The 17503-nt window shown below is 45.9% G+C and overlaps 1 protein-coding gene across 1 annotated transcript in view; it reads left to right on the top strand.

Moving 5' to 3' along the window:
- Positions 1 to 5427: 5427 nt before the first annotated feature.
- Positions 5428 to 17503, top strand: part of GRM4 (glutamate metabotropic receptor 4) — a gene marked incomplete at its 5' end in the record, with an annotated part of 207103 nt that continues 195027 nt past the window's right edge. The window contains 2 exons of the mRNA XM_066583093.1: positions 5428 to 5571; positions 5866 to 6819. Of these exons, the coding sequence (XP_066439190.1) occupies positions 5428 to 5571; positions 5866 to 6819 (1098 nt within the window). The remainder of the gene's footprint in view (positions 5572 to 5865; positions 6820 to 17503) is intronic.

The following is a 17503-nucleotide window of genomic DNA, read 5'->3' as shown; positions in this document are numbered from 1 at the left end:
TGTTCACTAAAGTAATATGACTGAGCCTTGTGGGCCTAAGAAAAATTGCCCATTCGGCGTGATTACGTGAGGTTTCAGGAGGAGGAGCAGGAGGAGTAGGATGAATATAATACACAGATTGATGGAGCTAAAAGGTCCCCGTTTTTGATGGTGATAGAGAACGATGCTTCCATCCGCGGGTGCAGCCTACGTATTGTTTAGGTACCGCTGCTGTCCGCTGGTGGAGAAGAAAAGTCTGGAGAAATCCAGGCTTTGTTCATCTTTATGAGTGTAAGCCTGTCGGCACTGTCGGTTAACAGGCGGGTATGCTTATCCGTGATGATTCACCCAGCCGCACCAAACACCCTCTCTGACAAGACGCTAACCGCAGGACAAGCAAGCACCTCCAGGGCATACAGCGTGAGTTCAGGCCACGTGTCCAGCTTCGACACCCAGTAGTTGTAGGGGGCAGAGGCGTCATGGAGGACGGTCGTTCGATTTGCTACGTACTCCCTCACCATCCTTTTACAGTGCTCCCGCCGACTCAGCCTTGACTGGGGAGCGGTGACACAGTCTTGCTGGGGAGCCATAAAGCTGGCAAAGGCCTTGGAGAGTGTTCCCCTGCCTGCGCTGTACATGCTGCCTGATCTCCGCGCCTCCCCTGCTACCTGGCCCTCGGAACTGCGCCTTCTGCCACTAGCACTGTCGGATGGGAATTTTACCATCAGTTTGTCCACCAGGGTCCTGTGGTATAGCATCACTCTCGAACCCCTTTGCTCTTCGGGTATGTGAGTGGAAAGGTTCTCCTTATACCGTGGGTCGAGCGGTGTGTACACCCAGTAATCCGTAGTGGCCAGAATGTGTGTAACGCGAGGGTCACGAGAAAGGCATCCTAACATGAAGTCCGCCATGTGTGCCAGGGTACCTGTACGCAACACATGGTTGTCCTCACTAGGAAGATCACTTTCAGGATCCTCCTCCTCCTCCTCAGGCCATACACGCTGAATGGATGACAGGCAAGCAGCATGGGTACCCTCAGCAGTGGGCCAAGCTGTCTCTTCCCCCTCCTCCTCATGCTCCTCCCCCTCATCCTCCTCCTCAACGCGCTGAGATATAGACATGAGGGTGCTCTGACTATGCAGCGACATACTGTCTTCCCATACTGTATGCAGCAAATATTATGTTTACTGTTTCCCTCTGGCGATATCACGGCGGTGATGTAACGGAGACAGCAGAGCCAGGAAACAATTTTGCGCACGCCTGTAGTGAGACGTAGGTGAGTAGGACTGAGCTAGTGGAATCACAGCGCAGAAGCAGTCAAGTCGCCAAAGGGCAGTGGTACACCTTAAGTATTTGGCTTCCCTTTTTTTAAATGGTGAGCTGAAACAGCAGGCAGATACTGTATGCAGCATATATTATGTATACTGTTTCCCTCTGGCGCTATCACGGCGGTGATGTAACGGAGACAGCAGAGCCAGGAAACAATTTTGTGCACGCCTGTAGTGAGACGTAGGTGCGTATCACTCAGCTAGTGGAATTCACACCGCAGAAGCAGTCAAGTCGCCAAAGGGCAGTGGTACGCCTTAAGTATTTGGCTTCCCTTTTTTTAAATGGTGAGCTGAAACAGCAGACAGATACTGTATGCAGCATATATTATGTTTACTGTTTCCCTCTGGCACTATCACGGCGATGATGTAACGGGCACAGCAGAGCCAGGAAACAATTTTGCGCAAGTCTGCTGTAACGCTTAGCTGCGTATTAATTAGGACTACTACCCCCAGCAGACACGCAGTACACTGAAGACGGTCACAGGCAGCCCAAATATAGTATTTTTCCCCAATTTTTTTGAAAAAGCCCACTGCCTATATAGACAGTATATCTCTTTCACCTTTCCCACTGTCCCTGCCTCACCAGTACTGCCCCTATAATGAGTAAAATGACTGCAGACTGAGGACGCAATGGTCTGCACGCCCGATATACAAAAAAAAAAAATTGTGCAACACTGCTAAAAGCAGCCTCAACAGTACTGTACACGGTCAATTGTGGCCCTAAGAAGGACTGTTGGGGTTCTTCAAGCCTAAAATAACACCTAACGCTCTCCCTATAGCAGCAGCAGCATCAGCAGCACTTTCCCTGATCTCTGTCAGAATGCATGTGTGGTGAGCTGCGGGCGGGGCAGATTTTAATACTCGGGTGACACCTGATCTCCCCAGCCACTCACTGCAGGGGGGTGGTATAGGGCTGGAACGTCACAGGAGGAAGTTGTAATGCCTTCCATGTCTTTCTATTGGCCAGAAAAGCGCGCTAATGTCTCAGAGATGAAAGTGAAAGTAACTCGAACATCGCGTGGTGCTCGTCTCGAGTAACGAGCATCTCGAACACCCTAATACTCGAACGAGCATCAAGCTCGGACGAGTATACTCGCTCATCTCTATCCCAAACCTGACGTCACTACTAAGTGTCTTTGGATCTGTCTCTAATTTCAAAATTAACTTCCCCAAGTCCACCTTATTAAAGATTTCATTAGCACCAACCAGATTCAACTCTCTCAGCTCCGGTTCACCCTTCGAATGGTCAAACGCTTCGGTAGATTACCTGGGTATCACGATCACCAAAAAAACTGAAGACCTCTATAAATACAACTTCATACCACTCTTATCACAGGTTAAACAACTACTACACACATATGACTTACAGTTTATTTCCTGGTTCGGTAGGAAAAACGTCATAAACTCATATGTACTGCCAAAAATCCTATATAAGCTCAGATTGCTGCCAATAGCCCTCCCCCAGGCCTTCTTCAAAAACCTACGCTCAGCTTTCACTGGATACACATGGAGGTAGAGAAGACCGTGCCTGGCATACAGCCTCATGATTAAAAGGAAGGAAGAGGGAGGAATAGGGTTGCCGTGTGTTCAAGACTTTTACCGGGCGGTACAGCTAAACTACTGGCTAGAACTCAATTCCTCCACCAAAGACGAAATACTCCACCTATTGGTGGTGGGCTCACATGGTGACACCTTATCAGAGGATCTATGGTTTCCCCAAAAAACTAAATACAGGAAAAAAGAATTTAACCCACTGATAAGAGGACCATGTGAGGTGTGGGATAACCTTAAAAAATCTCTGGCTCCAGACCCCTCCCCTCTCTGCCCCTTGAACACTATCAACAATCTCCTGGGAAGACCCATTGATGGTCAGATGAGAAATTTTTGGAGGACTCTGGCCCCTCTGAAAATATAGGACCTACAAACACAAATCCACAAAAACACTAAAGACATAGTAGCAACTCTGATGCCCGAGTCAGCAGCGTCCTTCCTACAAAAAGCACACATATCTAGCGCAATAGAGGTATTCAAAGAAAAATATAGATCCACTCGCCCAGAAACCCCTTTCGAAAAACTGATTAACCAAGACCCCCCAAAAAACAAAACAAAAATAATTGCCCACCTCCGCAAAAGAATCATCTCACCCCCTGAGTTTTATAAACCAACCTTTTTTGGCTCTTGGGAAAGAGAGTTAAATATTTCTCTCTCTCGTTCGGATGTTAAGCTGATTCTACAAACCACCTTTGGCCTGTCACCATGTATACTACTACAGGAAAGCCATTACAAACTCCTCGTCAGGTGGTATAAAACCCCACAATGGCTACATGCGTATAAACTCGTGCCACATGAAAGATGCTGGAGATGTAACGTTGGTATAGGATCCTTTAAGCACATATGGTGGGATTGTACAGTAATAGTAGCCTTCTGGTAAGAGGTAGAGAAAACGCTACAGAAATTTAAACCAGGGTTTATCATCTCAGAGGAAATGATATTCCTTTGGAAACCCTCTCCCCACTTCCACCCACTAAAAGACAAATTAATTGCATTTTTAATTGATGTGGCAAAAGCCCTCATACCAACTCTCTGGCTACAAAAATCTTCCCCCACCCTGGTCCAGTGGAAACTAAAAGTGGACTCTCTCTGCATTATGGAAGAACTCTCCAGCTGGAACAAAGGAACACATGATAGCTTCTTAAAGATATGGTCCCCTTGGAGGCAGATAAATTTAGATGAGGATGAGACATAGAATATGAGGAATATAGGCCTCCAATAACAGGAAGCTGTACTCCCCCCCCCCCCCCCCCGGTAACGACTTAATAACCCAACCGTGTAGAACCCCGGACGCTGGAACTTGAGTTCACAGAATGGCGACCGTTGCAACCCCTGACTGAACCAGGGCAACAAGCAACGTCTCAAAGAAGGAGAAAATAACCAGATGCAGACTCCTTTGCGGGCTGGAGCGGATACAGTCGGAGGTCAGGAGGTAGGAGACAGGGAGCTTGCTCCCGACTTTTTTCTACCACCACCCTCCCCCCTCACCCTCCTACCCCTCCCTCACTACCCCCCTCCCTGTACCTTTCTTTCCTTAGACCCCCCCACCACCCTTCCTCACAGTAGTTATAGAACTGTTATAAAGTTTAAGATTCACGTTCGTAGCCTCGGACTGTGCCTCATTTTACCAGAAAGTTACCAATGTGCTGGTGTCGGACTCCCACGATAAGCTGTCCACCTGAGATAACTTAACAGATGTCCATACTCAGACAGCTGAAGCATTAGGCTCCATCTAGCTCCGGGAGGCAGGTGAGGAAACAGCCTGAGGAATATGTTAATGTATGATATTGCATATAAATAACCGTTTTTATGCTTCTGATTACCTTGTAACTCTGAAAAACCAATAAAATTGGATTAAAAAAAAAAATATATATATATATATATATATATATATATATATATATATGTATATATATATATATATATATATATATATATATATATATATCCTATCAAAAATTTGTACAGTTTGTTTGCACATATTTGAGATATTACAGTTGAAAATGTGAAAAAATGACAATTTTTTTCAAAATTTCTCCAATATTGGTCCTTCTAATAAATATACACAAATTCTATCAGTCTATTTTTACAACCTAAATGAAGTACAATATGTGGCCAAAAAAAATGTCAGAATCACTTGGATATGCAAAACCTTTACGGAGCTATGCTATGTTGAGTGACACGTCAGATTTCCAAAATTTGGCTCCGTCACTAAGGCGCAAACAGGCATGGTCACTAAGGGGTTAAATTGGGCTGCCCAGAACTGGACACAGTAGTCTAGATGAGGTCTGACTAAGGAAGAGTAGAAGGGAATAATTGCCTCACGTGATCTAGACTCTATGCTTCTGTTTAATACATCCCAGAATTGTGTTAGCCTTTTTTTGCTGGTGCATCGTACTGCTGATTCATGCTCATTCTGTGATCTATTAGTATACCCAAGTTTTTTTCACGTGTTGCTGCTTAGCCCAATTCCTCCCATTCTGCATCCTTCAACTTGCAGGTCCATAAATATTGCACAGTGGCTTGAAATTGTTGTTCCTTACATATTTGTTACTCATGCAAATATCACTTTGCAGGAATTGCTGGCACACCAGTAACATTTAATGAGAATGGTGATGCTCCAGGCCGGTATGAAATTTACCAGTACCAAATTCAGAATGGAACCCCTGAATACAAAGTAATTGGACAATGGGTGGATCATCTTCATCTCAAAGTAAGAGAAGAATAAAGGCATTAACTAAATTGAACAAAGAGTCTGTCAAAGTAATGTAATAGCAGAAACACATTAGAAATGTACAATGTATGAGTAGTGTAGTATTAACTTGCATGTAGATATAATCTAGAAAATTTTACATCTTTTGATAAACCGCGATACGATCTAAAGCTTGTATTTTATTTTTCTGTCATTTATACCCTTCGTGTTTAATGTTAAAATACGTACTATATTTTATTCAGAAACTAACTTAGTCTTTGTTTCATTTTCTTTGCCATTGAATTTGTCTGCAAGATTGATCGAATGCACTGGCCGGGTACACATCCTTCCTCTTCCCATTTCCCTCAGATCCCTCCCTCTGTCTGCAGCCAACCTTGCCTTCCAGGTGAACGGAAGAAGGTGGTAAAGGGAATGTCCTGTTGTTGGCATTGTGAAAAATGTGAAGGTTATCAGTACCAACTTGATGCCTACACCTGCAAGAGATGTCCCATCCACATGAGACCAAATGAAAATCACACATTTTGCACTCCCATACCTGTGATCAAGCTTGAGTGGAGTTCTCCATGGGCTGTTGTGCCCTTACTTCTTGCTGTACTGGGGATTTTGGCAACTCTGATAGTGGTGGGAACTTTCATGAGATACAATGATACTCCTATTGTTAAGGCCTCTGGTCGAGAACTAAGTTATGTCCTTCTTACTGGTATTTTCTTGTGTTATGTAAACACTTTTATTATGGTGGCACAACCTGGTTATGGAACTTGCTCACTACGAAGGGTCTTTTTAGGACTAGGAATGAGTATTAGCTATGCTGCACTACTCACAAAAACCAACCGAATCTACCGCATTTTTGAGCAGGGTAAAAGATCAGTTAGTGCTCCAAAATATATCAGTCCATCTTCTCAGCTGGTAATCACTGCTAGTCTTTCTTCTGTCCAATTACTGGGCGTGCTTGTATGGTTTTTTGTGGACCCATCCCGACCGATAGTGGATTATGAGAACCAACGCACACCAGACCCACAACTTGCACGAGGAGTGCTCAAATGTGACATTTCGGATCTTTCCCTCATTTGCCTTTTGGGCTACAGCATGCTTCTTATGGTAACCTGCACTGTTTATGCTATCAAAACCCGTGGAGTTCCTGAGACATTTAACGAGGCAAAGCCTATTGGTTTCACCATGTATACGACTTGCATTGTTTGGCTGGCCTTCATTCCAATTTTCTTTGGCACTGCTCAGTCTGCTGAGAAGGTAAAAAAAAAGAAGATAGTACAATTTAATGCATGTCTTTAATTTTATAATTGTGGTGCATGCAAATAACATGCATGTAGCAGTGTGGTCTTATTGTTGGCATGAAGATTTATTTTGACATTTATTGTGACTTATTATAATGGGGGAGACAGTCATTTGCTATTTTCTTGGTCTGATATTTTAGAGATGTACTATTTAGCTCAAGTCCTAAACAGAGTTTTAAACTGTTTCTTTGTAGTCTTCATGCATGAGGCATTTTTCTTGAGTGTTTTAAATCAGGGGTCCCCAACTCCAGTCCTCAGGGACCACCAACAGGTCATGTTTTCAGGATATACTAAGGTAAGAACACCTCTGGGAATGTCTGAGGCACTGACAATAATTACATCACCTGTGTAACACTGAGGAAATCCTGAAAATATGACCTGTTGGCGGTCCCTGAGGACTGGAGTTGGGGAACACTGTTTTAAATAATGTCTTTAGATAGGAACTGCAGGAAGGGATATGGATTCTATCTGAGTTTTTTGTTATTGCTAATATAGCCCTCTTTTTTAATGTTTATTTAATGCTTAAAAGAAAATTAAATGATTGGTTGTTGCTGAGAAGGGTTATCTGGGTATAAGAAAATGTTTGCCTTTTTGTTTCTTCTTCAAAAACAGCATTACTCTTAGTCTATTGGTAGAGTCTGGTAATGTCATCCCCAAGTAAGTGAGGTTAAGTTACAATACTGGATATTAGAGATGAGCGAGCACCAAAATGCTCGGGTGCTCGTTGATCGAGTCGAACTTTCCGCGATGCTCGAGCGTTCATTTCGAGTAACGAACCCCATTGAAGTCAATGGGCGACTCAAGCATTTTTGTATATGACCCATGCTCTGCTAAGCTTTTCATTTGTGAAAATCTGGAAAACCCAAGAAAGTGATGGAAACGACAAAGAAACGGATAGGGCAGGTGAGGGGCAACATGCTGGGCTGCATCTCAGGTTCCCAGGTCCCACTAAGCCACAATAGCGGCAAGAGAGCCCCCCTTCCCCTAACAATTTTTACTTCGGACAAACCCTCATTAGCAAGGCACACTTTAGCTAAGCACCACACTACCTGCAACAAAGCACAATCACTGCCTGCAGGACACACCGCTGCCTCCTGTCCTGGGTTACATGCTGACCAACCCCCCCACACGGCCCTGCGTCCGCAGCGCACACAAAAGTGTCCCTGCGCAGCCTTCAGCTGCCCTCATGCCACACGCTGGCTGCATAGCCACACCACCCCCATGTGCATTTATAAGTGTGTCTGCCATGAGGAGGAACTGGAGGCACACACTGCAGAGGGTTGGCAGGGCCAGGTAGCGACCCTCTTTAAAAGGGGCGGGGCGATAGCCCACAATGCTGTAGAGAATCGATGAGAAATTGACATTCGATCTTCATTCCAATCCTGTGCCACCTCCGTCAGGAGCTACAAATGTGGGTATGATATGAGTTACATAGCAATGGGGAATCCATGTGCCCACACAGTATTCATTTTGTCTAGGTGTCGCATAGCTAAATCGACACTGCAAGGGGAAAGCCATATGCACTCTGCCCCCTACCCAAGTCAGTCAGTGTCTTTGTGCCAGATAGGTCAAACAACTAAGTTTGCACCAACAGCATAGGTGGGTCCTAGGCAACCCAAGACATGAACAATAAATAAAGGCAGGTACAACTCCGCTCTGGGAAGTCTGTGTGGAGCCACAGCATGGGTGGGTCCCAGGAAGCCACCAACGGTACATAAATAAATCCCATTGCAGTGCCCTGCACAGCTGAGCTAACGTCACATTAAATACAGGTGGGCTTTGGCCCACACTGCATGCCCCAGTCAGACTGGGGTTTTTTTTATAAATAGACACAGGCAGGTACAACTCCCCTATGTGAATTTCATGTGCACCCACAGCATGGGTGGGTCCAAGGAAGCCACCGGCGGTTCATAAATAAATCCCATTGCAGTGCCCTGCACAGCTGAGCTAACGTCAATAAAATACAGGTGGGCTTCGGCCCACTCTGCATGGCCCAGTCAGACTGGGTTTTTTTTTTAATTAATAGTCACAGGCAGGTGCAACTCCCCTATGGGAAGTCTGTGTGGAGTGGATCCACAGCATGGGTGGCTCCCCGGAACTCATCGGCGGTACATAAATAAATCCCATTGCAGTGCCCTGCATAGCTGAGCTAAAGTCAGATTAAATACACGTGGGCTTCGGCCCACACTGCATGCCATAGTCAGACAGTGTTTTTTTTATAAATAGACACAGGCAGGTACAACTCCCCTAAGTGAATGTTGTGTGCACCCACAGCATGGGTGGGTCCCAGGAAGCCACCGGCGGTACATAAATAAATCCCATTGCAGTGCCCTGCACAGCTGAGCTAACGTCGCATTAAATACAGGTGGGCTTTGGCCCACACTGCATGCCCCAGTCAGACTGGGTTATTTTCATTAATAGTCACAGGCAGGTACAACTCCCCTATGGGAAGTCTGTGGGGAGAGGACCCACAGCATGGGTGGCTCCCTGGAACCCAGCGGCGGTACATAAATAAATCCCATTGCAGTGCCCTGCACAGCTGAGCTAACGTCACATTAAATACAGGTGAGCTTTGGCCCACACTGCATGCCCCAGTCAGACTGGGGTTTTTTATAAGTAGTCAAAGGCAGGTGCAACACCCCCCCCCCCCCCCGATGGGAAGCCTGTGTGGAGAGGACCCACAGCATGGGTGGCTCCCTGGAACCCACCGGCGGTACATAAATAAATCCCATTGCAGTGCCCTGCACACCTGAACTAACGTCACATTAAATACGGGTGGGCTTTGGCCCACACTGCATACCCCAGTCAGACTGGGTTTTTTTATAAATACACACAGGCAGGTACAACTCCCCTAAGTGAATTTCGTGTGCACCCACAGCATGGGTGGGTCCTAGCAAGCCAACGGCGGTTCATAAATAAATCCCATTGCAGTGCCCTGCACAGCTGAGCTAACGTCAGATTAAATACAGGTGGGCTTTGGCCAACACTGCATGCCCCAGTCAGACTGGGTTTTTTTATAAATAGACACAGGCAGGTAGAACTCCGCAATGGGAATTCTGTGTGCACCCACAGCATGGGACGCTCCCTGGAACCCCCGGCGGTACATAAATAAATCCCATTGCAGTGCCTTGCACAGCTGAGCTAACGTTAGATAAATACAGGTGGGCTTCGGCCCACACTGCATGCCCCAGTCAGACTGGGGCTTTTTATAAATGGACACAGGCAGGTACAACTCCCCTATGGGAAGTCTGTGTGGACCCACAGCATGGGTGGGTCCCAGGAAGCCACCGGCGGTACATAAATAAATCCCATTGCAGTGCCCAGGATAGCAGAGGTAACATCAGATAAAATACAGGTGGGCTTCAGCCCACACTGCATGGCCCAGTCAGACTGGGTTTTCTTAAATAATAGTCACAGGCAGGTACAACTCCCCTATAGGAAGTCTGTGTGTAGTGGACCCACAACATGGGTGGCTCCCTGGAACCCACCGACGGCACATAAATAAATCCCATTGCAGGGCCCCGGATAGCAGAGCTAACGTCAGATTAAATACAGGTGGGCTTCGGCCCACACTGCATGCCCCAGTCAGACTGGGTTTTTTTAATTAATAGTCACAGGCAGGCACAACTCCCCTATGGGAAGTCTGTGTGGAGTGGACCCACAGCATGGGTGGGTCCCCGGAAGCCACCGGCGGTACATAAATAAATCCCATTGCAGTGCCCTGCACAGCTGAGCTAACGTCACATTAAGTACAGGTGGGCTTTGGCCCACACTGCATGCCCCAGTCAGACTGCGTTTTTTTTATTAATAGTCACAGGCAGGTACAACTCCACAATGGGAACTCCGTGTGCACCCACAACATGGGTGGCTCCCTGGAAACCACCGACGGTACATAAATGAATCCCATTGCAGTGCCTTCCTTAAAGCTGAGATAACGCGAGAAGAAATGCAGGTTGGCTTCGGCCCACACTGCATTCTCCAGTCAGTCTGGGTAATTTACATTTTCACAGGTCGGCACAACTCCGCTATGTGAAGTCTGTGAGCACCCATAGCAGGGGTGGGTCCCAGGAAGTCACCGATGGTCCGTAAAAAATATCCCATTGCAGTACCTCCCTTAAAGCTGAGGTAACATGAGAAGCAATGCAGGTTGGCTTCAGCCCACACTGCAAGCCCTAGTCAGGCTGGGTTATTTTTATAGTCACAGGTAGGTAGAACTCCCCTATGGGAAGTCTGTGTGCACCCACTGCATGGGTGGGTCCCAGGAAGTCACCGACGGTACATAAATAAATCCCATTGCAGTGCCCCTCATAGCTGAGGTAACGTGAGATGAAATGCAGGTTGGCTTTGGCCCACACTGCAAGCCCCAGTCAGTCTGGGTAATTAAGATTTGTCACAGAAAGGACGAACTCCCCGATAGTAAGTCTGTGTGCAGCCACAGCATGAGTGGCTCCCTGGAACCCACCGACGGTACATAAATTTATCCCATAGCAGTGCCCCGGACAGCTGAGGTAACGTGAGATAAAATGCAGGTAGGCTTCGGCCAACACTGCATGCCCCAGTCAGTCTGGGTAATTTTCATTGTCACAGGTAGGTACAACTCCGCTATTGGAAGTCTGTGTGCACCCACAGTATGGGTGGCTCCTTGGAACCCACCGACGGGGTGGGTTGAGTGAGTGACAGCATATTAGCCTGCCATGGACAAGTTTGTCCTCCACAACATTGTCTGGCTGCCGGCATATTTGTAGTGATTATGGCGGTTGCGCCTGTCCTACTGCAATTTTGCCGATGGCGATTGTGCCTGCCTTGTGGCAATACTGCCTTTGGCGACCGTGTCTGCTTTGAAGAGTAAGGGGTATTGGATTTTTGGCTTTTTCTGTGAATTATTCATAACATTGCAGTTCCCCAAATAGCTAAGGTGACGTGAGATAAAATGCAGGTAGGCTTCGGCCCACACTGCATGCCCTAGTCAGTCTGGGTAATTTTTTTTGGGCCATGTACGTTGGACACTGCGATGGGAACACTTAGTGCACCCATAGTAGGCACAGACCCCTGTAATACTCCTGTAGCAAAGGTATAAGCTGACCCCACTAACAGTTATGTTGCAGAAGTCTAGGGAGACCCTATTAACACTTCTGTAGTAACAGTATAGACGGACCCCAGTAACATTTCAGTATCTGCAGTATAGGCAGAGCCCACTTATCAGTATTAGTGGGATTTCAGTAGTAACAGTATAGACAGTTAGACAACACCTATGTGGAAAAGCTAGTATTTTCTGAGACAAGAGAGTGGCATTTGATTGCAATGAAAAGGATATTCAATGTACTGAAAGTCTGCACTCCTCATCATCTCAAGCTGAAATATAGAAAGGCTTCATTCATATGTTTTCTGTTGTCCATTTCAAAGTGTTAACAAATAGCAATCCAAGTTTCCGGCTACTACCACGCATCTTTCTTAGGAATTACCAAAGATGATCACAAGTAAAGGCCTCATCATCAGTCAGTCCAAAATCATTCAGGGAGTATGTGTTTCTCAGCTGGCCTGCTTCCACCAAGGATCGGTGCCTGCTGCTACTCTGTCCTTTGCCCTGCAGGGATGAAGTGTTCTATAGTCACCTCTATTCCGACCTCAGCTGTACGCTTATCTTTGGACTTTGCAGTACCAACAAGTTGGAAGCCACCATTGCTCTACCAGTCGGTTGAAAGCTTCAGCTAGGGATAAGGGACTAGTACCGCGGTTTTATTTAGTTGGTTTTCGGAATGTGGCCAGGATTAAGTGGGCTGTGGCGGGCTTTCGTATTGTGTTGTTTTAGGTGAAATTCTTGGACCGCCACCAGACGGACCACTGCGAAAGCATTTGCCAAGAATGTTTTCATTGTTTGAAGGAGGAGGAGGGGGATGTTTTTGAGGCAGTACGTGTCCTGCCCACGTGTCCGTGGTTATATGCACCTTCCCAGTAACCGCGTTGGTGAAAAATTGTCGCGACTGTGAACCTAGTAGCGCGGCCTCGCCGCCATCATGTTTTTGGAAAGCCTCCGTTTCTACAAGCCTGTAACATTGCAGTAGCAACAGTATAGGCAGAGCCCAGAATTAGTAACATTTCAGTGGTAAGAGCATAGACAGACCTCAGAAATATTTCCGTAGCAGCAGTATAGGCAGAGCTCAGAATTAGTAACATTTCAGTGGTAAGAGCATAGACAGACCCCAGAAATATTTCCGTAGCAGCAGTATGGGCAGAGCCCAGTATTAGTAACATTTCAGTAGTAGTAGTAAAGACAGACCCCAGTAACATTTCTGTAGCAACAGTATGGGCAGAACCCAGTATTAGTAACATTTCAGCAGTAGCAGTATAGACAGGCCCCAGTAACATTTCCGTTGCAGCAGTATAGGCAGAGCACAGTTTTTGTAACATTTCAGTAGTAGCAGTATAGACAGGCCCCAGTAACATTTCCGTAGCGGCAGTATAGGCAGAGCCCATAACATTGCAGTTGCAGCAGTATAGGCAGAGCCCAGTATTAGTAACATTTCAGTGGTAACAGTATTGACAGACCCAGTAATATTTCCGTAGCAGCAGTATGGGCAGAGCCCAGTATTAGTAACATTTCAGTAGTAGCAGTATAGACAGGCCCCAGTAACATTTCCGTTGCAGCAGTATAGGGAGAGCAGCACATTAAAATTTCCATTGCAGCAGTATAGGGAGAGCACAGTATTTGTAACATTTCAGTAGTAGCAGTATAGACAGGCCCCAGTAACATTTCAGTAGCAGCAGTATGGGCAGATCCCAGTATTAGTAACATTTCAGTAGTAGCAGTATAGACAGACCCCAATAACATTTCCGTTGCAGCAGTATAGGGAGAGTCCAGTATTAGTAACATTTCAGTAGTAGCAGTATAGACAGACACCAGTAACATTTCCATAGCAGCAGTATAGGGAGAGCCCAGTAGTAGTATCATTCTAGTAGTAGCAGTATAGACAGGCCCCAGTAATATTTCCGTTGCAGCAGTATAGACAGGTCCCAGTAACATTTCCGTTGCAGCAGTATAGGGAGAGAACAGTATTAGTAACATTTCAGTAGTAGCAGTATAGACAGGCCCCAGTAACATTTTCGTAGCAGCAGTATAGGCAGAGCAGCACATTAACATTCCGTAGCAGCAGTATAGGCAGAGGCCAGTATTAGTAACATTACAGTAGTAACAGTATACACAAACCAAGGTAACATTTCAGGAGCAGAAGTATCGGCAGATTGAAGTTACATTTCTGTTGCAGAAGTATAGGCAGACCCCTCTAGCATTACTGTGGCAGAAGTATAGGTAGGCAGAACAGAGTTACATTTTTGTAGCAAAAGTGTAGGCCAACCCCTGACACATTGGTGTACCATGAGTGCAGGTGAAGCGCATAAAAATTACTTGGATTACATTGTAGGCGAGGGCCCAAAAAATTGGTGTACCAACAGTACAAATGTACAACTGTGTCTCATCGTCATCGTCCTCCTCACCCACTGAAAGCTCTTGAAGACTCCTACATGGCCGAAACGTTGCTGTTCTGCCTCATCACCCAGACTCCGGGAACTTTCCAAAGCTTGGGCATCGGTCACGACAAACTGCTCATGGCAGGGACCTGAGAACAGTTCCTGGGAGTCTGCCTTCTCAGAATATGTCATTTTCATAAAGTGAGGAAGCTGGGAGGAAGGAGGAGCAGCCAGAGGATTCAGAGTTGCAGTCCCTAGGCCGCTAGTAGTGTACTGCATAGAAGACTGTGTGGTCGATATATTGCTGGACGTGTTTTCTGCCAGGACCTGCTCACACTGCTCTGTTTGTAATAAAGGTCTACCACGTGAAACCGTAAATTGTGATATGAAGCTGGGCACCCCAGAAACTTGCCAATCTCCTAATCTCGCAGCAGCCGGCTGTGATTCACCATGCCCAGGTACTCGGTCTGTGCCCACACCCTCACTTGGATGTCCGTGTCCTCGACCCTTACCCTTACTAGTCATCATGGAGGATTAAGAATAGAGCAGGGCCCAAATAAATTACCCCACTGTAAAGCACTGACAACTGTGGCTTAATTCACCGCACACAGAGACTTCTAGATAGCGGAGGCTCTATGCTGTGACTTAAAAAAGTAACCCGTTGTCTTGCGCTGATACCTAGGGGTAATTTACTGCTCGCAGAGACTTGTAGATAATAGAGGCTGTATGGAGTGGGAGAAGACTCTAAAGCCAGTGGATACTGCTGGTAACTGCGGCCATCTCTACCCCACCAAGACAAGGGTATTGTGGGACGCTCTGCACAGCGGCAGAGCTGAAATACTTTGCAGTGGTCCATGAAATATTACAGTACTGTTTAGCGGTGAGACCTCTGTCTAATGCACTGCAGACACAGAACGGTATAACTTAAAGGGGTTATCATGCGCCGAAACGGGCTTTTTGTTTTTTTTGCATAGGCCCCCCGTTCAGCACAGGACAAACCCAAGGGATGTGTTGAAATGTAAAAAAAAAAATTTACTTACCCGAATCCCCTCTCTGCAACTTCTTCCTTCTTTTCCTCCAAGATGGCCGCTGGGATCTTCACCCACGATGCACCGAGGGTCTTCTCCCATGGTGCACCGTGGGCTCTGTGTGGTCCATTGCCGATTCTAGCCTCCTAATTGGCTGGAATCGGCACACGTGATGGGGCGGAGCTACACGATGATGCGTAGAAGGGGGCGGAGCCAGAACGTGCCTGGACCGACCAGAAGGGAGAAGACCCTTCTGCGCAAGCGCATCTAATCGGGCGATTAGATGCTGAAATTAGACGGCACCATGGAGACGGGGACGCCAGCGCAGGGAAGGTGAGTATATAACTTCTGTATGGCTCATATTTAATGCACGATGTATATTACAAAGTGCATTAATATGGCCATACAGAAGTGTATAACCCCACTTGCTTTCGCGGGACAACCCCTTTAAGTAGTCTGCAGTAGGCTAGGAAATGTTAGAGTGCAGTTTCACGGTGAGAGCTGGTTGTATGGCACTGCAGGCTTAGAAAGCTATTACTGAAAAGCTGGGAACAGGCCTAGATGTGTAATACAAAAATTGATGCACTACTGCTCCCAGCCAGCCACAACTATAATGCACACGGTGAGATGTAGCTTTAAGAAAGACCATTGGGTTTCTTGTACAGAGGATCAGGAGAACTCTATAACTTTCCCTACATAAGTAGCTGTGTCCCTACACTCTGTGTTATGCAGTGCAGACACAGAACAGTATAGCTGAAATGGCCTGCACAGACCGAGATGCTGAAAAAAAAAAATTGGTGCACTACTGCTCCCAGCCAGCCACAACAGTAATGCACACTATAAAGAGTAGCCCTAAGAAGGACCGTTGGAGTTCTTGAAGACCGGATCCTACGCAAACACTATCCCTATAGAAGTAGCAGCACTTTCCCTAACCTCTGCCAGCATGCGTCTGAGGTGAGCCGCGGGCGGGACCAGTCTAAGTCCTCGGCGGTCACCTGATCGGCCCAGCCACTCACTACTGTAGGGGGGGGGGGAAGGGCTGTCACGTCATAGCAGGAAGTGGTAATGCCTTCCCTGCATGTCTATTGGCTAGAAAATCGCGCTAAACATGCAGGGAAGGAAATGCAATTGACTCGAGTACCGCGTGGTGTTCGTCTCGAGTAACGAGGATCTCGAGTACCCCAATACTCGAACGAGCATCAAGCTTGGACGAGTATGCTCACTCATCTCTACTGGATATCATTAATGGATAAGACTGGTGTTTTTAGAAAAACAAATAAGAGCAATTTTTGTACTTATGTAATTAAAAATAATGAAGATAAATTAAAACAGATTCTTCTAAATAAATTGATTTCCATATGTGTACAAAGAACTATAAGGGATTACAAATGCAGCTACATAAATCATTTTAACCTAATCATACAAAAAATTATTTTATCTGATCAAAACAGATACATATTTTGACAAACATTTCGATGTACTTATATGATTTCATCGATATTCTGTAACCATTAGTCTCCCCTGGAGACTGTAAAATGACATATGAAACCAAAACATGGCAACAGCACGCAAAATATATTTACTATCAGAAGAATACATACCTATAATAAATACTCTAACCACATTAAATAATGCAAGGTTCTTGGTATATAATTTGATCAAATCATATTGGCCCATCTTTCAACGTCCAGGTGATCAAGCTTGCAGATGGGTCCTAATGCTAATACCAGGTGGTTTAATCTCAACCTGGAAAAGATGGGTACCTACCTATAAGAATGCTCCTCTCTTGGGACTAAGCCTATAAATAAAACCACGGAAGGTAGGATTCCATTTATATAGTCCAATAGTAGTGACAGAAGGTAAATGGGTGGCGTGCGTGTACAGCCAGGTGGAGGCAGCCACAAATCTGCAAATTGTACAAAAATAAGAATAAAATGTCCTTTTTTTGTAAAATGAAATTTGTCACATCATTTTGGCAGTCACTAAGTCCCACATTGTAAAATGTGGAACTTGGTGATGATGAGGACAGTAATTTTATTATCTTCAACAGATTCTCCAATCTAAAGATGTTGTCTTGTGCTTCAAGTATTCTGCCACTGTGCCACACTGAGTTCTGACAATGCCTTTAACGTCAATATGAAGCACATT

Source organism: Eleutherodactylus coqui, chromosome 1 (assembly GCF_035609145.1).
Source record: "Eleutherodactylus coqui strain aEleCoq1 chromosome 1, aEleCoq1.hap1, whole genome shotgun sequence".
Classification (NCBI taxonomy): domain Eukaryota; kingdom Metazoa; phylum Chordata; class Amphibia; order Anura; family Eleutherodactylidae; genus Eleutherodactylus; species Eleutherodactylus coqui.
Note: the sequence above shows the minus strand (reverse complement) of the source record. Positions and strands in the feature narration are given on the sequence as shown.